Source organism: Populus nigra, chromosome 3, assembly GCF_951802175.1.
Source record: "Populus nigra chromosome 3, ddPopNigr1.1, whole genome shotgun sequence".
Classification (NCBI taxonomy): domain Eukaryota; kingdom Viridiplantae; phylum Streptophyta; class Magnoliopsida; order Malpighiales; family Salicaceae; genus Populus; species Populus nigra.
The window spans coordinates 1,831,575-1,845,906 of NC_084854.1; the positions used below are offsets into that span (position 1 = coordinate 1,831,575).

The 14,332-nt window shown below is 34.4% G+C and overlaps 2 protein-coding genes across 5 annotated transcripts; both read left to right on the forward strand.

The window, feature by feature from the left end:
* Window positions 1-1,005: 1,005 nt before the first annotated feature.
* Window positions 1,006-8,671, forward strand: LOC133689944 (topless-related protein 1-like). 4 transcript variants are annotated; one of them, XM_062110058.1, is made up of 25 exons: window positions 1,006-1,148; window positions 1,641-1,742; window positions 1,832-2,011; window positions 2,134-2,247; window positions 2,323-2,481; window positions 2,703-2,880; window positions 2,972-3,104; window positions 3,265-3,344; window positions 3,433-3,589; window positions 3,686-3,795; window positions 3,888-3,957; window positions 4,041-4,114; window positions 4,193-4,285; window positions 4,363-4,458; window positions 4,569-4,696; window positions 4,779-5,013; window positions 5,108-5,278; window positions 5,349-5,492; window positions 5,921-6,031; window positions 6,166-6,345; window positions 6,499-6,627; window positions 6,718-6,813; window positions 7,075-7,263; window positions 7,820-7,986; window positions 8,352-8,671. In XM_062110058.1, the coding sequence occupies exons 2-25, from the start codon at window positions 1,660-1,662 to the stop codon at window positions 8,566-8,568; spliced, it is 3,294 nt and encodes a 1,097-aa protein (XP_061966042.1). In that variant the 5' UTR covers window positions 1,006-1,148; window positions 1,641-1,659; the 3' UTR covers window positions 8,569-8,671. The 4 variants fall into 4 exon arrangements, with proteins under 4 accessions (XP_061966042.1, XP_061966045.1, XP_061966043.1 ...); XM_062110061.1 differs by having other exon boundaries at window positions 3,686-3,759; XM_062110059.1 differs by having other exon boundaries at window positions 3,271-3,344.
* Window positions 8,672-11,227: 2,556 nt separating this feature from the next.
* Window positions 11,228-13,506, forward strand: LOC133688311 (uncharacterized). The gene is made up of 3 exons (XM_062107746.1): window positions 11,228-11,541; window positions 12,791-12,849; window positions 12,932-13,506. The coding sequence occupies exons 1-3, from the start codon at window positions 11,419-11,421 to the stop codon at window positions 13,293-13,295; spliced, it is 546 nt and encodes a 181-aa protein (XP_061963730.1). The 5' UTR covers window positions 11,228-11,418; the 3' UTR covers window positions 13,296-13,506.
* The last annotated feature ends 826 nt before the right edge of the window (window positions 13,507-14,332 follow it).

Here is a 14,332-nt window from a genome sequence, read left to right on the forward strand (position 1 = left end):
CAACTGGTAAATCATTCATAGTATCAATAATTCTTGACAAACGGTAACAAAATATTTTTAACAAGACAAACCTAAGGCAATTCTATTCTCTATTCCAAAAAGCTTCCCATGCTTGTTGACTTTTATAAGCATATTATTAATGAACACCAACAAACAATCTCCAAATTTTCTAAATAATAGAAAAAAATACAACTCCAATTCACCAACCATAAATATTCCCCACCCCTCGCATTATATTTCTGTTTGTTGAAGCTTTTGCTTATATTTTTTGGGTTGAAAAACATATAAAGCAATGCTTTTCAACGAGTAGTTTAGAGCTCGTTTGTAATTATAAATGCAGTTGTTTATTTAAAATGATTTTTGTTTGAAAATATATTAAAATAATATATTTATTATTTTTTAAAATTTATTTTTTTACACCAGCACATTAAAATAACTAAACAAACAAAGAAATTAATTTGATTTTTTAAAAAAGTTTTTTAAAATAATTTTGCACCATGTTCTAAAAAATTTTAAATTTATTTTTGCTTAAAATGATTTTTTTTATATTTTCAGATCGTTTTGATATATTGATATAAAAAATAATTTTAAAAAATAAAAAAAATAATTTAATATATTTTTAATAAAAAAATACTTTAAATCGTTATCATTTTCACAATCATTTTCACAAACCCAAACAGATTTTAAATCTAAAATCATTAACGTCATTAATCACAATTAACAAAAATAAACAGTCTCTAAATTGGGCAAATGATAAAAAAAGAAAAAGCAATTCCCTCGAGAGAGTGTAATTCACTTGCTTAAAAAAGCTGGCAAGGACAGATACCCACTCACCTCAGCCGTCACTGTCTTCTTTTGACAAAGTGAAGACATTTGTCGGCTGAGGTTTCTCGGGTGGTGCCCGCTTTTGTAACTTATATAAGTACAATAACTTATCATTCACAATTTCTGATAATCTCGTGTACTTATACCTCGAGAATACCGCCAGTAGCATATATATTTCACTTTTGCTTTAGTCACCTCAAAAACCAATGAAGCAGCATCTTCTAGGAAACAGAGCCCAGAGATAGAGAGAGGGGGTGAGTTTGATTTAGAGAGCTAAACTGCTCTGTTTCCTTTAGTTCCCTGTTCTTAAGACTGTTTCAAAGGTGAGCTTATGCTGTGTTTTTACCTTTAATAGTATAGTAAATGATTCCCTTTTGTTTCGTCTTTTTTTTGGCTTAAACTCTTTAGTCTACTTTAGGGCATCTTTAATTTTACTGGGTTAAAGCTACTTTACTGTTTCAAACATGTGAAAACCCTAATTTTCTCCAATTTTCAGAATTCATTTTTACTTGAAAAACTTGCAATTCTGTGTTGCTCTTTCATGTTATTGAGGTTGTTGTGCTTGGTAACTTCAATTTTTTCTGGTTTTTTTCTTAATTTTGTATTCCATGTAAGCCCTTGTTTCAATTAAATTCTGATAAATTCTATTTGTTTGGTTGTAAATGTTGAGAACTTCTTTTTGGGCTGAAAATGAGGCCATTTTCTTGCTTCTCTCTCTGTTTCTTCTTTCTTTTTGTCATTTTATTCGTATAATTCAATTTGATTGTGTAATATATGTTGTTTTTTATATTGATTGGTTTTTGGTGGTTGTGTAGATAAGAACTGGCTGCTGTAATGACGTCTTCGCTTAGTAGAGACCTCATCTTTTTGATTTTGCAGTTTCTTGATGAAGAAAAGTTTAAAGAAACTGTTCACAAGTAAAAAATTCTTGTCAATACCTAGTTTTTGGTAAAGTTTATGAATTTTTTTGTTTAACATTAATTGGATTTGTTTCATTTTTAATTAGGCTCGAGCAAGAATCGGGGTTGTTCTTCAATGCAAAGTACTTTGAGGAGCTTGTGCTGGGTGGCAACTGGGATGAGGTTGAGAAGTATCTATCTGGGTTTACCAAAGTGGATGATAATCGTTATTCGATGAAGATATTTTTTGAAATTCGCAAGCAAAAGTACCTCGAGGCGTTGGATAAGTAAGATTGTGAATCTTCTGTGTGTAGTTTTCATTATCTACTTCAGGCAGTTCGTTATTGAGTCTGTCTCGTGGTTCACATTTTTATTGTGTTTGCTGCTCTTAAATATTTTGAATTGATAGGCTTGATCGGACCAAGGCTGTAGATATCCTCATGAAGGATCTGAAAGTTTTTGCCTCTTTTAATGAAGACTTGTTTAAAGAAATTACCCAGCTGCTCACATTGGATAATTTTAGGTATGTATGCTTGAACAAGATGCATTAAGATTTTTCAATTTTAGTTGACTGAGTTGTAATTGGACGACTATGCAGGGAAAATGACCAGCTCTCCAATTATAGAGATACAAAGTCAGCAAGAGCAATAATGTTGATTGAGCTCAAGAAGCTTATTGAGTCAAATCCCCTTTTCCGTGACAAATTGCAGTATCCTAACATAAAAAATTCAAGATTACGAATGCTTATCAACCAAAGGTCAGTAGGATTTTAATAAAATGATAGAGAGATTTTCTTCTGTCTTTAATGGTTGCTCTGTCCCTATTCTTTTCTTTTGATATGTGGCTTTTAAGATGTCACTTCCTTGGTTTTTATTCTTCTGTTCAATGAATACAGTTGCCGCAATCTTATTCTTTGTAATTTCTAGCACCCTTGTTTGCTGTAGAGAATAAACTGATCTTTGGTTTGCAATATGACAGCTTGAATTGGCAGCATTCGCTTTGTGGTAATCCAGGGCAAAACCCTGATATAAGAACCCTCTTTTACGATCACAGTTGTAGAAATGCTAATCATGCGTATCCCCAACTAGCAGCAAACAATCACCTCATAGCTTCTGCACCAAAGTCTGAAGGTTTTCTCCCAATAGTTGCAAATGGGGTACGTGACTAGATTGCTTTTGTTTTCAATCATTTCTTGCCGTCTTTGACCAGAATTTTCTTACGTTGCTTGATTATTTTTTATCTACCAGTCATTCCAACCAGCACCGGCTCCGGCACCGGCACCAGTTCAAACACCCTTAACAGCATGGATATCCAATCCCACAACTGTAACTCATCCAGTAGTTCCTGGAGTTGGACTAAATTTCATCAGCCCAAATCCAGGTGATAATGTGCACATATTTTTTTTAGAATTCCTGAGTGGGTATTGTTTCCTATTTAATTCATTCAGGTACATGCTTGGGGTGTGCGTGTGTGGTTTTTTTTTTTTTTGAGGGGGGTGGGTTGGAATGGTTGTAAGATTTTGTCATTAACATCATTAAAGTGTCAGGTATAGCTGCAATGCCAAAAGGTCCTGGCGATTCTGATGTGTCAAGGCCAAGATTTTCTGGGGCTTTGGACAGGGTAAGTTGTTTGAACTCTAACTACACAAACACAGTTTTAATAGCTGGTTTCCCGTCAAAACTACATAATTTGTGTGGAATTTTTCCAGCAGGTAATGTTGACAGGAAATAATTCTGGTCAAAATCATCATGGCCTGGCCTTTAACATAACCGAAGAGTTGCCCAGGAATGTGGCATGTACATTAAATCAAGGCTCGGCTCCCACAAGCATGGACTTCCATCCTCTTCGACAGACTCTACTTCTGGGTTAGTTCAGGTTTTCTGACTCTATAGTTTATGGTAGCTTTATTATTTTTTTCCCAATAACTGCATATTACTTATATTTATATGGTGTCTTTTCAGTTGGGACTGCTATTGGAGACATTAGTTTGTGGGACGTTAGTTCTAGGGAGAAGTTGGTCTCTAAAAGTTTTCAGGTATGGGATATTGGAGCAATTTCAATGGTATTGAAGGTATGCTCCTTTCTAACTAATTTATCATTTGGCAAGATTGTAATTCTGTCATCAGAGTGTCTTAATTCCATATTGATCTTGGTCAAATTCAGGCATCCTTAGTCAAAGACGCATCTGTCTCAGTTAAACGTGTATTATGGAGTCCTGATGGTTCTTTATTTGGTAAGATTAAAAAATGCAGGATCAAACAGTTTCTTATGACTTGATTTTTCATGATTAAAGTCTGTTATTCTTCAACTAAACAGGGGTTGCGTATTCTAAGCATATGGTGCAGTTATACACTTGTTATGGTGGACATGATATTCGGCATCATATAGAGGTAGGTTATGTTTGTGTTTACCTTATTTACAACTTTGTTATATTGTTTTTGGAGAAATAATTTATCCGTGTTTACCAGATTGATGCTCATGTTGGAAGTGTAAATGATCTAGCATTTTGCAACCCCAACAAGCAATCTGTTATCACTTGTGGTGATGACAAGACCATCAAGGTTAGCTTGTTATGAGATTGTTAATGACATTTTTACTCAGAGCTCTTACTGTATATACTAATATTTTTAAATTTTAGGTGTGGGAAGTGGCCACTGGTGCCAAATTGTATACGTTTGAAGGTCATGAAGCTCCTGTTCATTCGATCTGTCCCCATTCCAGGGAAACTGTTCATGTAAGAAGTCCAATTGGACACTCGTTTTCTGCTGATATATGTCATTTTTTTTTTTGCTTCCCCTGGCTTTTCACACAGTTTGCTAATTTTTTCAATTGTTTATGCCCCAGTTTGTCTTTTCAACATCACTGGATGGGAAAATAAAGGCATGGTTGCATGGCGTGATGGGATCTAGGGTTGATTATGATGCTCCTGGTCGATCATGCTCCACAATGGCATATAGTGCTGATGGGAAAAGGTAGGTTATTACAACTGGAATCCCACTTAAAACTTCAATTTTAAGGACAACTGAAAATTCATTCTCTCCACAACACATTTAGGCTATTTTCATGCGGGACCAGTCAAGATGGGGAGTCACACATGGTGGAATGGAATGAAAATGAAGGTACTATTAAGAGAACCTACCAAGGATTTCAAAAGCGTTCCTTGGGTGTTGTTCAATTCGATACTACCAAGAATAGGTTCTTGGCTGTTGGTGATGACTACTCAATCAAATTCTGGGATATGGATAACCCTTCTCTTTTGACAACCATTGATGCGGAGGGAGGCCTGCCAGTAAGTTCATGCTTAAACCACAGTCAACTGCATGTCTTTGTGCAAACATACTATGGCTTAACTGGGTTTTGTATTCTTATTTCTTTGACTGAAGACAAGTCCACGTATTCGATTCAATAAAGCGGGCAACCTATTGGCTGTTTCCGCAAATGATAATAGAATCAAAATCTTGGCAACAGTTGATGGTCTCTGTTTGATGCGCACCTTTGAAGGCCATTCTCTGGTTGCCTCGAGACTTGGAATTGCATCTGAGGCACTGATAAAGGTCAGTAATTTTCTCTCACTTTCATTTCTTGGCTGGACTCACAAACTAAATCAACGGGTGCAATTGCTAGAATGGTGACACCAGAAACTCAGAAGGTGTAAAACCAAGGGTGCCTGAAGAAGCACACCCACCAAAGATATGGAAGCTCACTGAGATTAATGATCCTTCCAAGCTTCATTCGCTGAGACTCTCAGCTCGTGTTAAAACAGATAAGGTATGACTGTGCCACTTGGCTTGTATTCTTTTGACCCAATTTGTGTTTACATGTAGCTTGGCCTTGACAACAGGAGAAATTCTAAGTCTTCAAATTGGATATGAGAAACTTTTTAAAATTCAGTAGGCTGTATCAAACAAGAACAATGCACCCAGAGACATATCAGATACCGTCTTTGTTAACATATCTCTACATCATATAAGTTTTGTGCCTGCATTCTATCTTTTGATAACTTCCCCATGTTGCTGTCATTTAGTGATGGAGCACAGGAGAATATGTACAATTGTGTTATGCATGTGTGCATGTCTAGCAGGAAGTTTTGAATTCATAGCTTTAAACTTTTTTCTAAAACATATAAAAACGGTTCATTGCCATTAAACTTTCAGAGAAAAAAAGGTTCTTATTGGGTTTTCTTCTATCAACTGCAGATCGCGAGGTTGGTCTACACAAATTCAGGCACTGCCATCTTGGCACTTGCATTAAATGCAATTCATCTACTTTGGAAGTGGCCTCGAAATGACCTGAATTCGAGTGGGAAGGTATAAGATTCCTGTATTCCTTCTGAATGTTTAACTGTCTAAGATGAAAGTCGGTTCCCAATACACAAAAAATTTGTTCATCTTTTAAAAATTTGATTTCAGTTCCTTAGCAACATATTTGTTTCCTGGTCCAGGCAACAACCAAGGCTACCCCTCAATTGGTGCAACAAGCATCTGGCATATTAATGACCAATGATCTCATGGATGCTAGACCAGAAGAGGCTGTGCCATGTTTTGCTCTGTCGAAGAATGATTCCTATATCATGTCTGCCTCGGGGGGGAAAATTTCCTTGTTCAACACAATGACATTCAAGGTATTTTTTGAAATGAGATAGTAATTCCACTTTTTACCCTTTTTTCTAATTATTCTTTTGCACAAGGAAAAATGGTCTTGAATTTTTTTTCGTGCTGTTTTGAAAAGCGACCTCCTTTGGGCTGCTATTTACAAAATTTATTGGCAACTGCAGACTATGACAGCATTCATGCCTCCGCCACCTGCAGCGACGTATCTTGCGTTCCATCCTCAAGATAACAATATTGTTGCAGTGGGAATGGACGATTCCACAGTACACATATATAATGTTCGTGTGGATGAGGTACAATAAGATGTTAGTTGATAGTAAGTTCCTGTGAATTCCAATGGGAAAAAAGAAACTAGGATTTGATCATTTTCTTTCTTGCTGTAGGTCAAGAGCAAGCTTAAGGGTCACTCTAAGAGAATCACTGGTCTTGCCTTCTCTAGTGTGCTGAATACACTTGTTTCCTCTGGCGCAGATTCTCAGGTTGGTATTTCATCTCTTATACCATGTCTACGCTAACAATTCTACGTGCTCTCGTAATTGTTTCCTGGCATGTTAACTTCCTTAGAATCTGTATTACCTGTTTTTGCTGGGCTTTTGCTTGCTGGAAAGAGATATATTTCATCTTTTCCCAGCTGCAAGACAGGGTGACAACATCCTATTTGAGAAAATATAGTGGGGTCGGAACACCTCAATGTGCTATCTGCAATATGTATCTTAGAGAATACATTAACCATTTTCCAGGTTATCGTGTGGAGCATTGATAGGTGGGAAAGGAAGAAAAATTGTGTCTTGCAGGTTCCAGCTGGAAGGACACCTGCAGCAATGTCAGACACCCAAGTTCAGTTTCACCAAGATCAAGTCCATTTGCTTGTTGCACATGACACTCAGCTTGTCATTTATGAAACAACAAAACTTGAATGCTTAAAACAGGTATTTTAATCTCGACTGTATTATGTTAGAGCGCTCCAGAGTCGTTTTACCCATTTCGTATTGTTTTTGATAAGGTCCTAGCAGCTTAAATACAAGTGTAATTGTTCTACAAAAAAAAGAAAAAAAAATGTTTGTTTAGGGTGCCTTGAAGTTCCACCACAAGCAGAACTGGTGGATTTGCTATATCTCAATTTTTTTAGGGACTGAAAGGACCACCTGTAATATCCTGTGGTTGATAGGCAACATGATGGTTATGCCAGTTAGTAGTTTTCAAAGGGAACAGTCATGGTTCAGCAGTTCCCTTCTCCCCTACACAGTTTGATTTTGCTTTTGAAACTGCATTTCAAAAGTGAGATTGGCTTGAAAATGCATTAAATTGATGTTTCTTTTAGTGATTTCCAATGATTTTGATATGCCGATGTCAAAAATTAAAAAAAAAATCAGAAAAAATTATTTATTGCATTTTCAAGTGAAAAACACCATGCATTAAAATATAAAACACACGAATCACTCTGTATTTTTTTTCAAAATTTGACCTTATGTGTTAAATTTTCAGTGGACCATTGGAGAGTTTTCAGCACCAATCTCGCATGCAACATTCTCTTGTGATAGCCAGTTAGTTTATGCTAGCTTCCTGGATGGAACTCTGCGTGTATTTAGTGCATCAAATCTTCAAGTGAGATGCCAGATTAATCCCAATTCCTATCTTCCATCAGATGTCAGGTACTAGTGATCTTGTTTCTTTACCAAAGTGTTTGTGAAAAATAGTTAAATCTTCACTCAAAAATCTTCACTCGAGAGTCTTTTTAACAGCTTGCATAATTAACCTGAATCATTTTTCTGTTGATCTCATTTCATGATCTCCTTCCACAATAAATTATGCTTCCACTGCTTCTTGTTTAGCATGACAACTATAGCTGGAATTTTTTCATAGTCAACTTACAACCTCCTGGACTGTGTTCAACACTTTACAACCATTTATATCAACATGCAGCTTGTGGCGTTTGGATATTAGTGGATATGAGCAGATTCTCTTCTAGCATGTCCTAGTTGCGTGATCTAATATACCTCTCATTCATTTTCTGCAGTTCTACTGTATATCCTCTAGCAATTGCTGCACATCCCCAAGAACCTAATCAGTTTGCCATAGGCCTAACAGATGGCAGTGTTCAAGTTTTCGAGCCTCTTGAGTCTGACGGCAAATGGGGCGTTCCCCCACCTGCTGAAAATGGGACATCAGGTAGCATGCCTTCCACTACCGCACCTCCAGCTGTTGCTTTAGATCAACCCCAGAACATGGAGTGAACACATCAACATCTCCGTTTACTCATATAAATCAGTTGAAGGAACTTATATGTAATATGTAGGAAACTTGGTAAGCCTTTAATAGCAAGCTTTCTTTCATGCACCCGTTTCTTATAGAATGAATGAGTGATAGCAGTTCTTTCGAAACTTACCAAGCCTTTTATAGTCAGCTATGATCCATCTTAACAGCCTTTGGTTAAACCGGACTCCTTTCTCGTCTAGCTAACCAAATTGCTTTCTGGCTGGGGTTAGACAAACAATTGAACCGACATTGCAAAGCTAGCTTAAGTTAAGGACCATTTGTGCAACGGTCCAAGACCTCTACTTAACAAGAGGCTTTAAAAAAAGAAATTTTCTTGCGAAGCCCGTCTCCACAAAAACTAGTGTATACATTAGTGGTGTAAATCAAACTTGGAAAACTGCATACGAGTAATTTTATTAAACTCTTACTTGTTATTTAGAGTTTTTTTGTTTTCAATTATTGACTAAAAGAATGGCTATATGATTTGTCAGGAGTTAACTTAGGATCAATTAATTGTTGAGTCAGAATTTTACCTTGAACAAAAGTTGTTTTTTGATTGAATAATGGTAAGGATGCTCGTGATTTTTCACTATACGACGTGGTAATTTGTGATAGGTGTACGTGTTAATATCATATTAATTATAAAAATCTTTATATCCTAACATGATTGTTTTTTCTTTTATAAAAAAAAAGATAATGATATTTGAAGTATATGTGCTTTATTTTTTTTTCTATTTTAAAACTTATATTGTTTTTTATTCTATTTGGGTATTAGCATTCATCAAATTTAATCAATCTAGTAACTCTTTTAGTTTTGTTATTAAAATATTATGCGACAGTCAATTTCCTCTTAAATGTCTCGATGATGATATTATTTTATATTTATCTTTATCTTTATTTTGTAATGAAGTACTTATGATTATATTATTTTTATTTGAGTATTATTTTTTTATATTTAAGTAGTTATACTCGATAAATCTATCAATGAAGTAATTTTATAAGCTCATGTTATCTATATGAACCGATGTCTCCAAAATAACCCTGATTTTACTATTTTTTATCCTTCATAAGTGAGTCCACTAGTATAGAATTGACAACTCAAAAGCAATTTAGTATTCCGTATTGTGTTTTTGCAACCGTTTTTAAAAATTTTAAAATTTTTTATTTATTTTAAATTAATATATTGTTAATATTTTTATATCATTTTAATATACTGATATCAAAAATAATTTTTTAAAAATAACAAAAATATTATTTTAATATATTTAAAAATAAAAAACACTTTAAAAAACAATTAATAATATACATTCAAACACACCACCACGTGAGACCTCTTCGAATTCTAGCTCCAAGAACATAGACTCAGCCGAAGGCCTTGTACAAGCTAATTTCTGGGTTGGTGAGTCAAGGTGCATTATAATATTGGTTAGATAAAAAAAATTAAAAATAACAAAACAATTATATTTTAGATAAAAATTAATAATTATTAAAATTAATCCAATTAAATTAATAAAATCATGGTTAATTAAATTAAACCAAATCAACTCATCTACTTATTTAAAATTAAACTTGATTCATAAGTTATCGGATTGATTCGGAACGAGTTTGGCAGGCACGCAAGAATCAAAATCAAATATATAAAAGACAATTTTTGTTCCCCTTTTCTTTTAAACTTCAAAAAAGTTTTGACCAGAAAATATTGTCCTGTCAATTTGTCCCAGATCCAGCACCAGACAGAGGTCAAGACAAACGATTCTGATTGTCCTTCATTCTCACTTCCTTTACTTTGTGGATTTTATCAGACTAACCCTTGTACAAATAATTTGTTCAAATCAGCCCTTACACGTCCAATTTTAGAATATTAGCGGTTTTTTTTTTTAGAAAATGGTGGTAGTAGTTTGTAATTGTAGCTATGTAAATTGGATTTGAGATAAAAGTTCTATATATGATTCTTGGTGTTTTCCTATTTTTTTAACTCTATTTTTTCAATTTCTTTCAATAGTTGGATTTAATTAAATTTATTTCCTTTTGTTTTTCCACAACATTAAATATTAATAAATATTTTTTTGTTTAGTTTGGCAAGGTAATAAACATGAATTCTAAAAATTAAAAAGAAATGTTATTTAAAGTTGTTTAACTATTTTCTATATTGCATCTTTTTGCTCCAACAATTAGCTTTTAAATACCATAGAAGACATTTATTTGTTTGGCTAGTGTTTTGGAAACAAAATTATTAAACTTGGTTCGATTTAAAATTCCAAAATAATTCAAAACAATGTTATTTCAAGATTTTTTTAAAATTAAAAAATAATGTTATTTTGAAAACTTTTAAAAATCAAACTGATTTTTAATTAGATTTACCAAGATATACTAGGTCAATTTTAATTTAGTTTAATTTGAAATTTAGGTTAGACTAGGAACAAATAAGCAAGTTATTGAGTTTACTCGTAGATCTGACAAGGTTTGGTATCATTGGTTTTAAGATAGATTTAAAAGGAGGGGCTATTAACCTACAAATTGAAAGTACAAGATCTGACTTGACAAATTTATTTCTGCAGAGCTTAATTTGATCAAATTGATAAAGTGAAGGGACTTGTGTTGATTTTTAGCCTTCTTAGCACATCACCTGACGGTCAAACAATCCATCCTTGACACCCTTTCCATGTATTCTTCACAGCTATAATAAATCTCTTAAAACCCTAACTTAAACCCCAATTCAAAACCCTAAGTCTCTCATTTAAATCCCTCTAGCTTTCGCTCTCGAGAACACAAATTCTCTAACTCTGGTTTCTTTTGGTCTCAATATTTTTTGTGTTTTTTTGCAGAAAATGGAGGGTCTTCTCTGCTCAAACACTGTCGTTTATGAGGGCTTCTCCCCTTCTTTAATGGAAGCTTTAGTACTTGAAACAGCCATTGCTGCTTCGAAGGCACTTGCTTTGTCACTTTTCATGGTATAGTGTCTCTGCTAATTTGCATAATTTGTTTATTACAGCTTCAATTTGTGAAAAGTTTGAAGCTTTTTTGGTTTGTCACATGTTTATAATGTTGTTTTGCTTCTTATGTGTTAATTTTGAGCAAAGTCTGTACTTTGAATATGTGGATCTGTGCTCTACTTGTTTTTTTTTCTCTTGGCTTTGTTTTTTTTATGAAGAAAGTTAGTATTTTGTTATTTTTTAGTGTGTGTGTGTGTTTTTCTTGCTTGCTTATTTTTTTTTCCATTTAAGTTATGGTGGTTGTGATGTGGGTTTTGATTATTGTGTTTAAAAGACCTTCTTGTTGGATGTGGGGTGTGTTGTGCTGCTCTTTGAAGGTGCTGTTTTATGCTAGGGTTTGGACTGATTTTTGTCTTTGTTTATTTTGCTTTCTTGGTAGTTGTCTAGTTGGTGCCTCTTTTGCTCTTCGTCTGTTCTTAGCATAAGATGGTATTTGGCTGCTTTGTTTTGTGGATATAAGTTTGATATTGAGCTAGTTTTTTTTGTTTATTGAGTATGTCTCTGTTACAAACTTGTAATGTGAGGTGGTAGGATCTTAAAAGAGAAGTAATTTTTATTTTTTCTGAGGGTCGAGAAATCAGAGAGGTCAAGTTGCAGGCACATTAATAGGAAGATGTACTGTGGTCTGCAACAATTATTTATTCAGAGTCTGTTATGATTTTTCTCTTTTGATATCGTTGGTGGGTGAATATTTTCTAGTTCTGATAGGAAATTAAATTACAAATATTGTAACCTTTATCCTTTTCTTCCCCTGGTTCCATTGTGGTGTTCTTTCTTGGCCTGGGCATTCCTTTAAATAAGTCTTGTCATGGACATTTTCTTTTTTTCTCTTTAAAAAAACTAAACCACAACTTTGTTCAGCTGGCAAGCTTAATAAATATTGGAATAGAATATAAGTGTCAAATTAAACGAATGATAAACAGTATTAGAGTGGAAACTCTTTCAAGGTAAATGGAGATTGATGGCCAGAGTGATTCACGCACTTTTTTTGAGGATGTTTTGCTCTTTCATGCTTACCAGTTTTGAAATGAATTCAACCTGTTTCTCAGTCAAGGCTTGGCTGATTTATTTGCTTAAAGAATTACGTGCTGCATGAGAAAGTTCTTGGGTTCCATTGATTTTTTTTTGGGTACTTGTTGGAGAACAATTTGTTTCTTCCAACTGGTCTCTTAATTGAGCAAAAATTTGTCCCTTTTTTTTTTACCAGATGGGTTCTTTGCCTAACGGATCCAGTGTCTTGCCAGAAGAGTCAGGCACAGGTCAAGGGTTAGTGATCTGATTTATTTGTCCTGGATGGTGTTTATATGCTGTTGTTTTGGACAAGTTAATAACTAATTTTGTCCTGCAGATGTCCTTTGACTGAGCTTCACACAAAGAAGAAACCTGATCCTGATAATCAAGATGGCAGTGATACTGAGGATGATGAAGGGGATGATGACGATGATGGCCAAGATGATCAGGATGATGATGATGATGATGATGATGATGATGAAGGTGCTGATGAGGATGAGCCTGGCAAAAACAGCGAGGATGGTGGGGATCCAGAGGATGAGCCTGAAGCCAATGGCGATGGTGGCAGTGATGATGACGACGATGAAGATGATGACGATGAAGAAGATGAAGATGACGACGATGACAATGATGAGGAAGAAGATGAGGAGGAGGAGGATGAGGAGGATATTCCCCAGCCACCAGCTAAGAGGAGGAAATGAGGCTAAAATCATCTTTTTTCATATTTTGTTTTACCTTTTCTTGTTAGGGTGGGAGTTTGGGTTAAATAGGGGGTGTAGACTGGGAGGATTCAGGGTGTCTTATCTGCATCATGGTAAAAAAGATTGTGGTATTTTTGGGGGACACATCTTAGTATTTCTAATGTTTAGAATTCTGTAGTATTTATTCACAGTTGCATATTTCCCTGTGTTATACTGAGTTCACCTGTGTTCAAGAGTAGAATCTTGGGATCCTGCAAGCTACAATTGTCAGTGGATTCGTGGGGAATGGTGCTGCCATTGCCACTCTTTCTACCAAAGATTGAACCCTGGCAGTGGTGCTGGTACATTGCTAACTTGGCAGCATTGCCCATATAATTTATGGCAACGATTTGTTCATTGAATCTTGTGGAACTTTTCAATTTTTCTGCACTGCAATGTCTTCATAAACATTTTAATAAATCAGGCATAGGTTAAACCGGACAACTTTCCAGTCATGGCTAGATGAGCAATGGAACCGGCATTGCCGTAAGCCCGTAACAAGCACTTTGTGTTTCAGCATTTTGAAGTGAAGCTCTTTACGAGTTTTACCCTTGTTGAATAGCAAAACTGAAAGGGATTTTGATTGCTAAATCCATCCCCACACAAACTAGTGTCTAGATTATTGCCTCTACGGGTTGAAAAAAATAATATTAATATAAAAAAATTCAAGCATCACTAAAATATTTTTTAATAAAAAAAATATATAATTATAAACTTAAAATATAATACATATTTGATGATATCAATTTTTAAATATAATATTGTGATATATAGGATTATATTTTTTTTCAAATATTAAGAAGAAGATATATTGAATTAATTCAAGTTAACCTGTTAAATTTACCATAAGGATCATGAAATTATAATAAATTTATAGAAAACAAACCAAAATAAATTATGAAAATCAATCCCTAATCAATTTAATATTAAAGAATAAAATTAAAAAAAAAACTCAATTCAACTTAGGTTAACCTACCAAACCAATGACCCAGTTCATG